Source organism: Stigmatopora argus, chromosome 17 (assembly GCF_051989625.1).
Source record: "Stigmatopora argus isolate UIUO_Sarg chromosome 17, RoL_Sarg_1.0, whole genome shotgun sequence".
NCBI classification, from domain to species: Eukaryota; Metazoa; Chordata; class Actinopteri; order Syngnathiformes; family Syngnathidae; genus Stigmatopora; species Stigmatopora argus.
This window is the reverse complement of record NC_135403.1, coordinates 8,231,294-8,248,004: the sequence shown is the minus strand read 5'-3', so window position 1 is coordinate 8,248,004 and position 16,711 is coordinate 8,231,294. Positions and strand designations below refer to the sequence as shown.

The 16,711-nt window shown below is 38.6% G+C and overlaps 3 protein-coding genes across 6 annotated transcripts in view; 2 read left to right on the top strand and 1 right to left on the bottom strand.

Moving 5' to 3' along the window:
* Positions 1 to 371: 371 nt before the first annotated feature.
* On the bottom strand, positions 372 to 3,958 carry LOC144091897 (cyclic AMP-responsive element-binding protein 1-like). Its single transcript, XM_077624580.1, has 3 exons — positions 3,769 to 3,958; positions 1,528 to 1,657; positions 372 to 1,294 (listed from the first exon to the last, which is right to left on the bottom strand). The coding sequence occupies exons 1-3, from the start codon at positions 3,797 to 3,799 to the stop codon at positions 1,150 to 1,152; spliced, it is 306 nt and encodes a 101-aa protein (XP_077480706.1). The 5' UTR covers positions 3,800 to 3,958; the 3' UTR covers positions 372 to 1,149.
* A 1,813-nt stretch (positions 3,959 to 5,771) lies between these two features.
* Positions 5,772 to 15,085, top strand: cul2 (cullin 2). 3 transcript variants are annotated; one of them, XM_077624802.1, is made up of 21 exons: positions 5,772 to 5,921; positions 7,112 to 7,250; positions 7,399 to 7,501; positions 7,580 to 7,674; positions 8,694 to 8,799; positions 8,896 to 8,978; positions 9,049 to 9,145; positions 9,341 to 9,451; positions 10,354 to 10,516; positions 10,630 to 10,754; positions 10,936 to 11,043; positions 11,141 to 11,206; positions 11,286 to 11,414; positions 11,567 to 11,653; positions 11,752 to 11,904; positions 12,077 to 12,154; positions 12,239 to 12,305; positions 12,620 to 12,822; positions 12,968 to 13,069; positions 13,151 to 13,267; positions 14,375 to 15,085. In XM_077624802.1, the coding sequence occupies exons 2-21, from the start codon at positions 7,132 to 7,134 to the stop codon at positions 14,504 to 14,506; spliced, it is 2,244 nt and encodes a 747-aa protein (XP_077480928.1). In that variant the 5' UTR covers positions 5,772 to 5,921; positions 7,112 to 7,131; the 3' UTR covers positions 14,507 to 15,085. The 3 variants fall into 3 exon arrangements, with proteins under 3 accessions (XP_077480928.1, XP_077480929.1, XP_077480930.1); XM_077624803.1 differs by lacking the exon at positions 5,772 to 5,921 and adding an exon at positions 5,934 to 6,077; XM_077624804.1 differs by lacking the exons at positions 5,772 to 5,921; positions 7,112 to 7,250; positions 7,399 to 7,501; positions 7,580 to 7,674 and adding an exon at positions 7,932 to 8,019.
* Positions 15,086 to 15,781: 696 nt separating this feature from the next.
* The window catches only part of LOC144091577 (partitioning defective 3 homolog), a 179,810-nt gene continuing 178,880 nt past the window's right edge, over positions 15,782 to 16,711 (top strand). For both annotated transcript variants that reach the window (XM_077624044.1, XM_077624043.1), the window contains exons 1-2: positions 15,782 to 15,894; positions 15,995 to 16,212. In XM_077624044.1, coding sequence (XP_077480170.1) covers positions 16,093 to 16,212 — 120 coding nt within the window. In that variant the 5' untranslated portion in view covers positions 15,782 to 15,894; positions 15,995 to 16,092. The remainder of the gene's footprint in view (positions 15,895 to 15,994; positions 16,213 to 16,711) is intronic.

Genomic DNA, 16,711 nt, shown 5'->3' with positions numbered 1-16,711 from the left:
GAATATCTATAATGTTCATATTGCATGTGAGATTTAATAATATGACTCTAACGCTTTGTAAAATTCAGCCCATTCTATTCATCATCATTTGCTGTATAGAAAGATCTGACACATTCAATATGGCAGATGACTTGCGTATCTCAGCAACGTGCCAACCCATTGGAGGCGAGATCTAGGGTACTCTTCCGTTTTGCCTTATCTTCTTTGTTTACTGCATAGATGACACACACTGGCCAGCCTGTGGTACTGTAGCAACATCTACTGGGTTGGAGTGTTAAGCCTAAAAAGTAATAAATTAAATTATTTGTGCTATTATAAATTAATGGGTGATATTAAATTGCACTTAAGTATCCAATAAAATGCATTGTAAATTTCCCAGGTAACATGAATGGAACTTTAATACAAGTTTATGAAATATGTAAAGATAAATGGCACAAAACATTCCTAAGAAATCTGGGGTAGATTAATGCAGGTTTCAAACAACAATATTTATTGTCAATGTAATCATAATAGACAGAATACGTATGTATGTTTTCTTCATTTTCATATAATAATAATAATAATACTTATTATTATTATAGGTTTAAAAGCATGATGGAAAACTTAATTTAAGGATAGACAACTGAAAATGGCAAATTATGACTAATTTTCAAATTCAATGTCTCTGACCAAATACAAATTACACAATATGTGTGACTAATATTACACTTGCGCATAACCGTACTATTCAAACATTGTGCTGCTTGCAAGTTTGTAAGAGCTTTGCCAATAATTTACAAAATATAAACTCCATTTATTTGCTAAACAAACCAATAGGTATAATCGTTTTTCTAAAAACTGGCGAGGGAAGAAGGACAATTAAGTATGTGAAGGATGATAATTCTAAACCACAATGGAAATGACCTGATTCCTTTTGAGATTTAAAAAGAAACTAAAAATCTAAACAAGCTTTACAAAATAATACATAAACGATCCTGGCTTTGTCCTACCAAGAGCAAAGGCAAATGTGACATATTATATGTAACAGAATGCAGTAATAATGTACAATGGATTGTACAATGTTGCTATGTCCAGGAAAGTTGCATCAATACACCAATTGGGGTGTTTTATAGTGTGTTTCTCTTCTTTTCATGTTCCAGAGGAAAAATATCACTCATTTTTGTGCCTGTAGATGTCTTTCATAGCTCTGAGCTCCTCAATCAGAGTCTTGTTTTGATTTTCAAGAACCGCCACACGATTTTCCAGACATTTTACATACTCTTTCTTCTTCCGTCGACACTCGCGGGCAGCTTCCCTGAAAAAGTCACAGGTTTATTATCTGATTCCCAAGACAACAAGAATCAGGTTACGCCAGAGGAAAAGTGCAAACAATGCTTTCTAACAGTCATGAAACATGATTCTTCATATTGCTTGCAGAGAAGTACTGATGGTTCTTCAATTTATTTGTTTTTCTAAAGTTTAATTGTTTTTTTAGGATTGTGGCGAAGGTGCCTGCGAAAAGTCAATTTATTACATGTATTAATGTACCTATTTTTTATCAAACGTTGTTCTCTCTTCTGTGTTACATCCTCCAAAGGCTTCTGCGAGATAAGAGTGCTGGTGTGTGCCATCGCCAGAGGGTGGATGGAGCTGCTGCCAATGAGTTTCACTGTGGATCCTGCAGAAACAGGTTGTAACTTCAAAAAAATGGCTTTTGGTAGACTACATAATAGATGTTCACATACCTAGTAAATCTTTCACAAAAATTCACAACAAACTTGTTGACTGTCAACCAATTCACTACTGGCATTGACTCTAACGGTACACGGTCAATTGGTCGCCGGTCTTTTGGTGGCCGATCTTTTGGTCGCTGGTCTTTTGGTCGCCCGGAAGGTAAGTGATAATTACCATTTAAATCGTTGCTCAAATTCCCTATATACAAACTGCGAATTACTATTTAGTCATACTTAATGCCCTATTAATTATTAGGCTAAAGAAAAGCTCCAAATTTCCCATACTTTTATTGTGTTTTGTTGGAGAACTTGTTAAGACCCTGACTGACGTCCCTTCCTAAGAGGACAACTCATGTACATACAAACTCTTATACACTCACACGTCGGCTCAGTGAAACTGCTCATTGCCATTGTTGGCTTTTATTGATGCGTAGACCGTGTTGTTATACCTTGTTTTGTCGCCAGTCTTTTGGTTGTCAGTCTTTTGGTCGCCCGTTGTCGCGGTCGGGGCGACCAAAAGACCGGTGACCAAAAGACGGAGACCAAAAGACTGGCGACCAATCGACCGCACACGGACTCTAACACTAGGGTGTCAGACTCGGTTTGGTTCGCGGGTCGCTTTGACGTCAACTTCATTTCACGTGGGCCGGACCATTTTAGATATAATATTTAGATTGTTTTTATTTTATTAATGGATTAAAGAACTGGATTAAAAGCCTTGAATATTCAGTTTTCATAGATCTAAAACAATGTTTATTTTAGCTTTTTTAAATATTTTTTTTAGATTTTACAAAATGATTTTTGAACTAAAAACAGAAAAAATGTATTAAAAAAAGACAATAATTGATTTAAAAGGGGGAAAATCAGGAAATTTAATATACATCTATATATCGGCACTCATGATTTACTTTCTTGGGCCGTACAAAATGATGAGGCGGGCCAGATTTGGCCCCCGGGCCGCCACTTTGACACGTCCTCTAACATTTACGTTTAACGCAGGAACACACAAAGAAAATGGGTAGGTTTCTGCCATAATTATGGATAATAGTCATAACTATATATAGCTAACTTGCCAACTTCACTTGTACGTTACATTGATTCTCGCATGATTTTAAGGAGAGATTTTGCCTTGTAAATATAACCTTATCTTTCAGCATTCCATCTATTTTCTATTCAGTTGGTCACGGTTGAGCTGGGGCCTATCTCTGGCCAATAGGAAGAGCACTGTTGCGTCTTTTTTAAAAGAAGTGACCTTCCTGTCAATATGACTGCAAGAGTATTGCATAAAATGTTCTGAGGTTGAAAAAAAAAGTACCCAGAAGTAGCCAGAGAAAATGTTCGCAACCTGAGAGTGAACATTGTGTACTGCTCATGGGGAGAGATTAAAACCCATAAACTCTGAAGCAGATGTGCCTTGTTCCTCATGCTGCCTAATTTATTTTTTTAATTACTAAGTATTGAAGCCAGTCATTTTTTCCCCTTTTTTATGTTACTCCCAACAATCAATCACAATCCTTCATTGCAAAGAGACTATCTTTGGTATGGAGTCTCCTTATCTAAATTACCATATCATTTTATTTATTGTTTTCAGTGGCAGAACTCTCCATCCCTTTTCACATCCAGAATGGGTATAATTAATTCCTAGATACGCTGGTATGCAAACGGAACTGAATAGAATCGTGCCAAGGCTGGCTACTGACGTCAATCAAGATCTTACTCGCTGAATTATATACTGTAGAGACCTTTATCGGGAACAACAGTGACGTGAGCAAATGCTGTTATTTGCTTTGTGTGGGCAGAGCACTGAAGCACTTCACTAAAGCAGAAGCAGACAATATAAAAAGAGAAAAAAATCTATTAAAATGCAACCCTAACTCAATTAAATACTTTTCCATTGGACCATTTCTCATATTATGATATACTATATCAAAAAATGCATCCCCCAGTTTGAGTTGCTTTGGCTACCAATCGTAAAAATGCTGCAAAAACACTGTTTATTAATGGATGGTGGAAAAAAAGACTTCTCTTTATGCAGTAAAATAGATAGCATACATACCTGTTTCTGTTTCATCCCCAGTCACCGCCATACTTTTTTACTCCAAGGATTTTCAAGTGTGTTGCTTCCCGCTTCTTCACTCTGACTAAAATATTACCACAGTCAGCGTCAGGGTTGTGGAACTTACAATTAGAGCCATTGACATCACTATGATATCACTGGCCTCCAAATGTCGACAGTGCTGCTCACACTGCGAGTGAGTCAGGGGCTCTGCTGTTTGTCCGTGGGGAGGGTTTTTTGTTGCTTTTCGTCACGACTCCAATGTTTTGTCCTTTATTAAAGCCACTATACTTCTGGTTCTTTTTATGGTCAATGGGAAAGTGTTGAGCAATGTGGAGAGTGAAGAGTTGTTGGAATTCAATCTCAATATTGCACCCTGCCGTATGAAATGAGTGTCTTCTCCGTGTGGTTGTGTGGGTTCCCCCAGTCATTCTGGCTTTCTCCCACATTCTCAAAACATGCATGTTAGGGTAATTCCTTCATTTTCCGACCTGCTTATCCTCACAAGGGTCACTATATGGGCATCAGGCGGGTGACACGCTGAATTGGGCACAAGGAGGGGGACAACTGTACATGCTCACACTCATACCGAGAGGCAATTTAGTGTTCAACCAGCTTATCATACATGTTTTTTTTGTATGAGGAAAGTACACAGGGAAAACCCACCCAAGCCCAGGGAAAATATGCAAACTCCACACAGTGAGGACTCTGCTAGAATTGAACCCCGACTCCAGAAATATAAGGCAGAGGCACTAACCACTCGTCCTGAACTTGTCCATAGTTACCTAAACCCCTGAAAGTGATTTGTAGGGGGAATTGCTGTTTTTTGTTTATACGGTACAGTATTTGTAATTCAAGAACCTTTATTTTATGCATGTATGTATGTGTATGTATTTATCTAATTATTTATTTATTCGTTCAACTATAGATTTATGTATTGATGGATTTATTTGTTTATTTATTTTTCCTTGGATAATGTCTAACAGGTGGACACCTGTGTTTTGGTTATTGCTGTTTTTATGATTTTTTTTGTCCCACTGAACAAACTGACCTCACTAGTGATCATCATTTATAATCAGAAGCATGCATAATGTATGTTGAGACATTTGTTTTAATTATTATTGTCGTTATTATTATTTTTATTTAATGACTATATTCAAAATAGCCCTTTTATATATTGTCTGCTAACATCTTAACTATACCTGTACATCTGCAGGCTGGTCAATTAAACTAGTTTTCTGGCGCCCTCTAGTGTTCCCAAGTAAGAAAACCCACCAACGCGAACATAATTAAAATGAATTGACTACCCATTGTAATAGGTTTCGTTTTGCCATTCCAATTTTTAAGGAATGTGAAAGAGAATGTAAAATCCCTCACCACTTGACGTCAGAGACATCCAAGACAGGGTGAGCTGTAATTTTCTCTATGTATAATTTACATAATCACATAGCATTTTAGTTGACTTGGCTGTAAATCCATCTGCTGTTTCACATAAACTATAGCTCGTCTAGATGGTTATTGCAGACAAGACCACTTAAAGCACGGATATCCAACTATGGCCCTTGAGGGTCCATATCCAGGCAGTTTTCCATATCTCCCTCCTTTATACCACAACTGAATCAAATGATCAACGCATCAAAATCTGTCTAGATGCTTGATAATGATCTTGATGATTTGATTAAGGTGTATTGGTGGAGGGAGACAGAAAAGAGACTGGACAGGGACCCCGGGGACCGGAGTTGGGATCCCCCTGAAAACAACGCTGCAAAATAGACAAGAAGTAACAACATCTGTCTTCATTGGTTGACAGCGCGCATCAGACATCTAGCCTTCATAAATATGTGCAGTCCGTAGTTTTGGGTGGTACCATAAATGTTTGTTTCTATTCAGTGTTTACAATCGAAATACAGTTTATTTGGCCTCTTTTAACGCATTTTGGTAAATTAATACAAAACTAATTGTAATCGAAAATGAAAGAAAATGTACACTTTACTGTAAAACGAAACCAAAGTTAGGAACCAATATACGGATCCCTGTCACTCACCCCCGTAAGAGAATGGTACAGTCAAAGAGGCTGGGAAGCACAGTGAGACACATCCAGCCTGTGACACCGTAGAAACTTGAGTTTAATAGCAAGGATTTACTCTACAGTGGTTGGTATTATTCATACATTTATGCTTTGACATGGTTTGTGTAGTTCCAACAGTATATTTTAGTGAGTTGTCAGTGCCAAATTAGGCATTTCGCAAAGTCGATGAGCATTTGCTACCGGTAACTGCGCTGTCTGTAATGCTATAGCTTCTTGTAAGGTAAACTAGCTATTAGCCGCTTCCTTACGTTCGAAATGAACGGGGAGAAGTAGCATGCTAAAGAGATGCTAGGTAGCTGTTTCGATAGCCATCCTATTTTGGGATTGACATTCCTCTAACTGGTAACTTTAACTTGGATGCCCCTGAAAATATTAATACAAGCCTACCTGTAAGCGACACGCGTCATCATGTTGTACAAACGTTACAAAAAATAAAAGATTTGATAAAAATCAACGCCCGTTAAGGAGAGGCTAGCATCAAGCTAGAGGCTGACGTTTATAAAATATTAATTTATTACACACATTTAAACTTGGAGGTTTCATTTGCGTTTCATATTGTTATATATGTACGGCTCATAACTACATTCGAGATGAGTGAGATACTAATCATCTAACGCATTTGTGTCCGTGAGCTGTTTGAGGGATAGGTGCCTTGCCCATGGGCATATTTACATTTCTTAGGCACCACACATGGATGTATCCAGTACCTAGTCTATTAGGTTTTTACCCAGCATTTGGTATCAGGGTGCATAGATCAAACTAGTTTTTTATGTACTTTGTTCTGCTTTGAAGTTCAAATCAGTAGGAATTAGTTGATGTTGTTATGCTGACTGCTCATTGGAACTTTGTGTGTACCTGTGGGTAGTTGGGAACTCATGTTATTTTACTGGTCCTCTCCGTGTAAAGGTCTTGTAGAGACATAAACTATGATCCTTTGATTTTTCTGAGCCTTCGTGATTGCACAGTTTGTGGGCATTTACCGTGTTAAGTTGCCATACAATACTTGAATCCTGATGGGGAGTGATAGGTGGTGCATGCGACATGACAGTGCCTGGTTTTGAAGGAGGCATCTTTTGTTTCTAAATCGGAGGTCAACAATCATACTGGAGCAAATTTGGGCTAACCTTGAGATCATAACGGGATTCTATGTAAACTGCAAATGCAATCAAGTGAATTGTGTAGCTAATATTACATCATGAGCAATATCCATACAGGAATGCAAATGCCTGATATTTTCTACCTTTTTTTCCACAGGCCAATAGAAAGGCTGCACAATGTCCCTCAAGCCACGGGTGGTGGATTTTGACGAGACATGGAACAAGTTACTATCCACAATCAAGGCGGTCGTAATGCTCGACTATGTGGAGAGAGCCACGTGGAATGATCGTTTCTCGTATCCTATTGGAAATGGGTTTTGTACTTAATATCAGTAAATGCTGCGTGCATTTATTGGTCATCACTGAACAAGAAATGGTTTAATTTATGAGTAGTATTTTCAAATTAACCACATGAAACATACTTTTCCTCAATGTCAACTAAAGTGATATTTATGCATTGTGTGTTGCATACCCTGAGCCCTTAGGTGAGAGGTTATACACTGAAACAAAGGTGTTTTTAGAGAATCATGTTCGGAATTTGTACAAGGTTAGTACACGGCCATATCTGACCTGTTACTTCATGTGGCTTTCCCTAAAATTTGTTTGTTTTTTGCTTTCATATTAGAAAGTCTTGGAGTCGGAAGAGAAGGTTTTAGTAATGTACCACAGATACTGGGAAGAATACAGCAAAGGGGCTGACTACATGGATTGCTTATACAGGTAAGGAAATTAGTCCTTATGAACTGTGTAAGAATCATTTCAGTCTTGTTTGAAATCAAATTACAAATAGTTTTTTAATTTAGAAGAAAATTGTCAAAAATAAATCCCCGTAATCCAAATAAAACTCATTCACATTGTCAAGTCAACTTTGGAGAAGATATGTCTGCCCCTCCTCCAGGCCAACAGGGGCCAGAAAAGAAAACCCAAATCAAAGTCACCTTGCCTCATTTACTGCCTGAGATCATAGGGCATGAGCTAGGACATAAAAATTCAGAGTCCAGCCTTGAAAGTAGACAGGCGAGAAAGGAGCAAGGAATACCCTTCAGACCCGATCACATGCAACTGGTAGGATAAAATAAGTACCACCTAGATGCTGATTGATGCGTAATTTGCTTCTCACAACCTTAAGTTGCATTATTTGTGTTTTCCCTTAACTTGGATTACTCTTATGACCTCAATCAATCAATCAATCAATCAATTTATCAAGAAAAAGCACCAGGCTAAGGGCCATGTAACAAGACCTATCTCTGTAAAGTGAATATTTATGTTTGATGTACTCAATCAGTTAATGTACCCATTCACATCCACTTTATCATTTCAACGCTCTCCTGCTTTTCTGTAGTAAATTCAAGATGCTATTAGTAAACTCAAGAGCAACACTTTGATCACCATAGTAACGTGAAACCTGAATGATGTCTCATGCTTCCTTCTTTCCCCCTTTCTTTAAGGTTTTCAACCTAACCACTTCCTATCACCATAAACTTCAATAAAATTGTAAACTGGAAGAATTTGAGTTGTTCCTGCGTTGATAAGATCGGGGCCCCTTTTCAAGTTTGGGGCAAAATTTGAACAAAGTAGAGATAACTTGACACACATTTACAGTTAATAAAACATTCATCTTAGCGATGCATTTGAAGGCGTATCAAAGGAAATACACTGTGTTGCATAACCAAGAGTATTTCTGGGATATGTCTGAGCCAGCCGGAAAAAAACCCAAAACAACAACTTGTCTTTTCCAGGTATCTCAACACACAGTTCATTAAGAAGAATAAACTGACGGAGGCGGACTTGCAGTACGGTTATGGGGGAGTGGACATGAATGAGCCACTAATGGAGATTGGAGAGGTATTGAACTGACACAATTAATTTTTGGTGATGTGAATCTAAGAAACGGTCTATTTGATGCACATGTGATAACCTTTTTTCAATTTGACACTTCAGTTGGCGCTTGACATGTGGAGGAAGCTAATGATTGAGCCTCTTCAAGCCATCCTGATCCGTATGCTGCTAAATGAAATTAAAAAGTAATTGTTTTCACACAATCGACTCCATTGGAAGAATAGAGGATCAAATATTCCTCCTTTGCCCCAACAGTGACCGTTGTGGTGAGAATCCCAACCAGAAAGTGATCCATGGCGTTATTAACTCATTTGTTCACGTGGAGCAGTACAAGAAGAAGTTTCCACTAAAGGTGAGAATGTCAGGTGATGTTTTTGAATTATTTTATTACCCTTTTTTTAAACTTAACATTTATTGTGGTATTTGATAATGCCCGTTATTTGTCTTATATATACTTTTCTGAAGTGAGTTACATGTATCAACACATGCTCAATCAGGCCAGTTATTCTGTTTGTATGCCTAAATTCTATCTGGTTTTGTGTTGCAGCTTTATCAAGAGATTTTTGAAGGGGAGTTTGTCACAAAAACGGGAGAGTATTATAAACAGGAAGCTTCAAATTTACTTCAAGAATCCAACTGCTCACAGTATATGGAGAAGGTAAGCGTACATTCAATGCAAGTAAAGACGTGTGTCAATTCCTATGTGAGCCACTCAGTCCCTGTTTAACCTTGTCCTGTTTGCTTTATTTACATCTGGCACCCAGGCTATTTTAACTATAGTTGTAAATTCGCTCAGTCTGTCCTTCTCTTACTCTATCGTTTCCTCATATTATCATATAAGCATTACCAGATGTTAAAGCAGTGTGGCTCTGCCTTTGCTGTATATTGAATTGATTAAAGCAGTACAGGGGCAGCAACAAATCTGTAGTCTCCTGTTGTTAAAACTAGCTCATACAAAGTCATTGACATGCTTTATTATTTCCTGCAGGATTTCTACTCCTTAGCTAGCAATGGTGTACTTCCACAGTGTACAGTCTGAGAAGGTTTAGGACAAGGGGTGTCAGACTTGGGTTGGTTCACGGGCTGCTTTAACGTCAACTTGATTTCACGTGGGCCAGACCATTTTAGATATAATATTTAGGTTTTTTTTAAATAAATGGATTAAAAGAACTGGATTAAAGGCCCTGAATATTCATTTTTTAATAGATCTAAAACAATGTTTATTTTAGCTTTTTTAAATATATTTTTAGATTTCACGAAATGATTTTTGAACTAAAAACACAGAAAAAATGATTAAAAAAATACAATTATTGATTTAAAAGGGGGAAAATCAGGATATTTAATATACATCTATACTCTTTATTTTAATTTGATCCTAAAACAGAAAGTCAACACTCATGATTTACTTTCCCAGGCCACACAAAATGATGCCGCGGGCCAGATTTGGCCCCCGGGCCGCCACTTTGACACATGTGGTTTAGGAGAAACTACTCTAAGACTTTTTAGAGAGCGGTCCAGCATCAGTTGAATAAACAAAAACGCTTGCATCCCACTGTGCAGGTTTTGGGGCGATTAAAAGACGAAGAGATGCGATGTCGGAAATACCTGCATCCTAGCTCATATGCCAAAGTCATCAATGAATGCCAGCAGAGGATGGTGGCAGATCATTTGCAGTTCCTCCACGCAGAGTGTCAGAACATCATTCGGCAGGAGAAGCGAGATGGTTAGAATTTTTCAGAAATCCTTATGTGCTCCTGGACTTTCTTTTCCAAAGTGTAAAATTCACTTGCATGCATTTACAATGAAATATGAAAATAACGTTTTATCTTTCTCCAGACATGGCCAACATGTACACGCTATTGCGAGCCGTGGCTAATGGTTTGCCACACATGATCCAGGAGTTGCAGGCCCACATCAACAATGAGGGCATTCGGGGCACCAGTAACCTTTCTCTGGAAAATGTCAGTAATAAATCATTAGTTCATCTGTTTATAAAATATATATGTATTTTTTACATGGGAAAATGGTGTGCTGTTCTTTTAAACAGGCATTGTTCACTTTTTATATCCACTGTACATTAAATATGTTAATGTTTGCACATTTTTTGACGTCATTTTTACTTGCTATTCTTTTTGCACATAGATGCCAACCCTCTTTGTGGAGTCAGTACTGGAAGTTCATAGTAAATTTGTTCAGCTCATTAACACTGTTCTGAATGGAGACCAGCATTTCATGAGTGCACTTGATAAGGTAAACAAAAACTTATCAATCTCATAACTGTTTAACAACAAAACATTTTGAACATACACTTGAACCCACATTTGTTTGCATCCGTTTTTTTTTTTAGGCCTTGACGTCTGTGGTGAACTTCAGAGAACCCAAATCTAAATCTATCTGTAAAGCCCCAGAACTGGTCAGTGAGGCATCAAAATACTGAACATATTTGCAGTTATTGTCTTGACTAGATCACTTAACTCTTTCTTTGTGTGCAGCTGGCCAAATATTGTGACAATCTACTAAAAAAGTCTGCAAAGGGAATGACTGAAAATGAAGTGGAGGACAAGCTGACCAGCTTTATCACTGTTTTTAAATACATAGATGACAAAGATATCTTTCAAAAGGTGAAAGCAAAAGGGGGTAGAGTTGTATTTGTGTTTTGTAGATGTTTTAATCCATATTTTTACCCCAAACCTATTAAGTTCTAAGTGACTGAACTAGGGATATGCTTATGTATGAAAGATACTCAATCCTGTTTTCCGTCTTATTTTTACAGTTTTACGCCAGAATGCTAGCAAAACGACTAATACATGGTTTATCATTGTCAATGGACTCAGAAGAAGCCATGATTAACAAACTTAAGGTAATGCAAAATATGCTTTTTTCATATTGAATTTGCTTTTTCTTTACACTTTGCTCAAAGACACACAATAAAAACCTCTTGGTTCTGCTTTCTCACAGCAAGCATGTGGCTATGAGTTCACGAGCAAACTTCACAGAATGTACACAGACATGAGTGTAAGTGCTGACCTCAACAACAAGTTTAACAATTTCATCAAGACAGAGGAGACCGTAGTGGACTTGGGTATCAGCTTCCAGATATATGTACTACAGGTGAGTTTAGAGCTATCTGTCTTTATTACAGACTCTGACAAGCTCATACAGTACTGTAGACAAACGAATACATTAAAAAGAAAAATCCTGGTTTCACAATTGTTTTAGAAATTAATGTGAGCCATAATAAATAAAGAAAACATGTCCAACTTATCCTGTACAACGTTTGCAGGCTGGAGCATGGCCACTCACACACGTTCCCGCTTCCACATTCGCCATACCGCAAGAGCTAGAGAAGAGCGTCCAGATGGTAGGTTATTTTTTATTGGTGTTGAGATTTCACAGACTTAAGAACATCTCTGTTAAGAAAACCTGATTTGTCATCTGCCTACAGTTTGAGTTATTCTATAATCAGCACTTCAGTGGAAGGAAATTGACCTGGCTACACTACCTTTGCACAGGTAATGTGATTTGCTCATTGTGGTGTAATTCCAAGGTATTTCAGTCTTTTTTTTATAATTGAAGCCTGCCTGGATTAGAGAAAAAGGTTTTACTGATATAGATGACTTGGATAAATTATAATATTCATAAACATAAGTGAGTTATAATGCACAACTGTTGTTAACCTCCCTTCTTAACATTTTAATCAGAAGTGCTTTGAAATATGTCAGCCTGTATCAATACTATGATTAATTTTTTTAAACAAACCGTATGAAAAATAATCAATTTTCTTAGCTTAATTTCATGTATTTATTCACCACTCCACTCTCATCAGGTGAAGTGAAGATGATCTACCTTTCGAAACCCTACGTCGCAATGGTCACCACCTATCAGATGGCCGTGCTTCTCACATTCAATAACAGCCAGACAGTGACATACAAAGAGTTGCAGGATGGTACTCAGATGAATGAGAAAGAGTTACAGAAGACCATCAAGTCTCTGTTGGATGTAAAGATGCTTAACCACAATTCAGAAAAGGTGAGAAAGTCAAGTTTTTTTGACTAGTGGCGTTGATGAATGGACGAGTACTTCAGCTATTACGGTTTAGGCCTTGACACTAATACATTATTCAGATCTTTCATAATATTTACGGGCCTTGATTATTATTTTTTTCTGCCAAAAGGAGGAAATTGATGTCGAATCCACATTTTCTCTGAATATGTCGTTTGTAAGTAAAAGAACAAAGTTCAAGATCACAACTTCAATGCAGAAGGATACACCGCAGGTTAGATACTCTACTCTCGTGTGACTGCCACATTCCATCGGGACAACCTTTTAGTTTATCTTTCACATCTGTGCCATATAGGAGATGGAGCAGACTAGGAGTGCTGTAGACGAGGACCGGAAAATGTATTTACAAGCTGCCATAGTGAGAATAATGAAGGCCCGCAAGGTTCTCAGACATAATGCTCTCATACAAGAGGTAGGTTTGCCTTTTTTGGTGAAAAACTTGTAGTTGTGGCATTTCAATTCATTTAATTTCTGTTATATGAGACCTTATAAACGGTACACGGTCGATTGGTCGCCGGTCTTTTGGTCGCCAGTCTTTTGGTCACCCGGAAGGTAAGTGATAATTACCATTTAAATCGTTGCTCAAATTCCCTAAATACAAACTGCGAATTACTATTTAGTCATACTTAATGCCCGAGTACAGGGGTCAGGAACCTTTTTGACACAGAGCCATAAACAATTCCTATTTTCAAATTTTATTTATTTGAGAGCCATACTCAGAATTTTAGTGTAAAAATGTGAAAATGAGATGTTACTTTTTTGGGGTCATTTTACCACTTTGAAAGTACTAAATGAAGTATTTTGACAGCACTGTTGCGCAGTTGCTAGCCAATGAAAATATGCATGCAGAAAAGTCTAATAAAAATATAATTTTAAAAAAGATGATTAAAGTTAGAGGTACTGTCAGCGCCATAGTGCCGACGTGACGCTCCTTTTGGTGCATTCGGGACTCGGTGCTGTCACCAGCGGTTTAAAACATATTTTACCTCACAGGTTAGCGAAGAGCCACATGCACCCGTCAGAAGAGCCACATATGGCTCCCGAGCCATAGGTTCCCTACCCCTGCCCTAGTAATTATTAGGCTAAAGAAAAGCTCCAAATTTCCCGGACTTTTATTGTTTTTTATTGGAGAACTTGTTAAGACCCTGACTGACGTAGCTTCTTAAAGGGACAACGCATGTACATACAAACTCTAATACACTCACGTGTCGGCTCAGTGAAACTGCTCATGGCCATTGTTGGCTTTTATTGATGCGTAGACCGTGTTGTTTTACCTTGTTTTGTCGCCGGTCTTTTGGTTGTCGGTATTTTGGTCGCCGGCCTTTTGGTCGCCCGTTGTCACGGTCCGGGCGACCAAAAGACCACGACCAAAAGACCACGACCAAAAGACCGCGACCAAAAGAACGGCGACCAATCGACCGCACACGCTTATAAACAGTATATTTGAAAGGCATAAATGAAGTTGCAACCGTAATAATGTGCTTTCTGATTTCAACAAAATAGTTCTCTTCATTTGCAGGTCATCAATCAGTCCAAAGCCAGGTTCAACCCAAGTATCAGTATGATCAAGAAGTGCATAGAAGTACTCATCGACAAGCAGTACATCGAGCGAAGCCAAACCTCTGCAGATGAATACAGCTATATCGCTTAGCGATGGAAACAAAGAGCCACGCAAACGCCCACCGTGCGTCTGTGACCGATGCAGGTTTTTAAACCCTAAAAACGATAATAAAATAGACTCATGCATCCATTTTTGGGAGTGTCTGGGAGCCCAACATGGTCACTCAAGCAGGCTAGGAAAAGCCGGACGACCACATCCCACCCACTCAAGCCACCTCCACGTCTGGTTTTTTAAGCTGTTTACAACAACACCAGTGCCACGTGCATCATGTGCACGTAAATTGACTCAAAGAGAATGCCTATATACTGAAGTTATTGGTGAGGAAATGGCAAAAGGACCTCAGAGGTGACTGAAAATGGAATTATTGATTTGAGACTCAGTGGGGGCATCAGTGATGCCTTGATTGCTACACATTTTAAAAAGAAGCTTCCTTTTCTCACGTTTGCAGTTCTTGTTTGTGTGCGTGTGTTATTTTTTTAATGTTCTGATTAGGATGAATACTGTAATAAAACTGGTATGCTGACTATTGTTTTTACTTTGAGATGGAAAACAAAAAGACATGTTCTTGCTGCTTGTCAAATTAATAAAATCGCAAGGTTCTTATTTATACTTTTGGCTCATTGAGTTTAATAAGGAAAACTGTTTATTATATTAGATTTTTATTGTGAAGAGGCTTACATTTTATATAGCGTTTGTCCTCATTGAATGTAAGATGCCAGCTGACTTTGGGTGTCTGTTGTAAACTGGGCGGTCAGTTAATAATATAGGAAATACGGATTTACCAACTGTAATTATTTAAAAAGCTACCCAAGGATTTTGTTTAAAAAAATGTTTATACCAAATAATTGCCCGGAAAAATCTGCCGTATGCTCAAAGTCAGCTGAGATCCAATGCAACTCCTTGTAAACAGCACTAAAGTTTGATGTGATTGAAATGTACTTTGAAAGCCACCAGAGGGACCCCGCGTACCTGTACCACCCTAGGGTATCTGGGGGGCTCAACTCCAAACTCTCCCTCTTGCTAGCACTGTTAACAAATATTTTTTTGGGGGGAAAATTGGTCTTTTGGCTTGTCCCATAGTGCAGTGGTTCTTAAAGTTGGTATATTAGTGATTTATAAAATAATCACTTAAGTTCCACTTGAGCTAAGATTTCATGGGGTAAGAACACCAATAGCATCCCTAGTATAACTATTCATTTGATTTAAACCAAATATTTTGATTACAAATAAATGAAAACATTTGAACTTATTTTGGTCGTTAAAGGGTTAAGAACCATATGGGCACCTTTGCACCCTCTGCTGGTTGTACACGGTACACATTCCTGGAGCTTTCTGCAACATGTGGGCGACCCTCGCGCCGTGTTGTCAGCTGTGGGCTCCCCGCTGAGGAAGCCGCTCGCCTTGGAACTTTCTCTCAAGTGAGTCAACACTGCGAGGACGCCACCCAGTCAGACGGTGTCAGTACCGGATCCCGAAACTAGGATTTCAGTCACTTCACGCGTTCTTTTTTTTCCACAGGCAAGCTGGTCGCCTTCGTATTCCTCTCGCAATCACCCGGGATGGTTTGTGTCCCTTGGATGCCTCGTTTTTTTCCTTTGGGGAATTAACGCGAGGAAATGAAGGTGACCGTGTGTTTCGGACGGACCCCGGTGGTTGTCCCGTGCGGGGATGGGAATATCAAAGTGACCAGCCTCGTCGAACAAGCGGCCATGAGATACAAAAGAGCCATCGCGAAGGTAAGAACTACAATCCAATCTCGTTTTCAAAGTAGGGCGACTCCTAGCACGATCTTAGCCGAAATATGGTGCTTTTCCCCCGGGTAAATACACAGATAGTGGCGTTAAAGTCGGATCGTTTAGGTAATTGCTTCGGTATAGTAATAATAAGCCAACGTGGAGTTCTTATGCCCCCCCAATCGAGGACCCAGCGGAGGACGGGAAGGTGCCGATTTCCGAGATGGGCTTATTTTATTGCCTACGTTGATTTGTTTGCTTAAGAAATAAACATCGTCACTTTATTTCTTAATAATAATTGGGTGCTTGTTGAAACTGGTGGAGAAGTTTGTGTAATGTACACGGAAGGACTAACAAAACAAAAGCAAAAACGGGTGCAAGCAAGATTCTGCGCTTTGTGTACAGGTGTGTCACTGCCAACTGATTACAGCCTTCCTTGATAGTGCGTCACGTGCATTGAACTTTACAATCCGCAACAACACGATGAAACACTACAATTATG

What these genes read in the sequence shown, in the direction of transcription:
- cul2 (XM_077624802.1), top strand. Translation starts at nt 7,132, where the DNA reads ATGTCCCTCAAGCCACGGGTGGTGGATTTTGACGAGACATGGAACAAG. An exon ending in GTAACCTTTCTCTGGAAAAT is followed by an intron (nt 10,755 to 10,935) that starts GTCAGTAATAAA and finishes TTTTGCACATAG; the next exon opens with ATGCCAACCCTCTTTGTGGA. An exon ending in TGCAGAAGGATACACCGCAG is followed by an intron (nt 13,070 to 13,150) that starts GTTAGATACTCT and finishes TGTGCCATATAG; the next exon opens with GAGATGGAGCAGACTAGGAG.
- LOC144091897 (XM_077624580.1), bottom strand. Translation starts at nt 3,799, where the DNA reads ATGGCGGTGACTGGGGATGAAACAGAAACAG. An exon ending in TGGGGATGAAACAGAAACAG is followed by an intron (nt 1,658 to 3,768) that starts GTATGTATGCTA and finishes CTGTTTCTGCAG; the next exon opens with GATCCACAGTGAAACTCATT. An exon ending in CAACGTTTGATAAAAAATAG is followed by an intron (nt 1,295 to 1,527) that starts GTACATTAATAC and finishes TGACTTTTTCAG; the next exon opens with GGAAGCTGCCCGCGAGTGTC.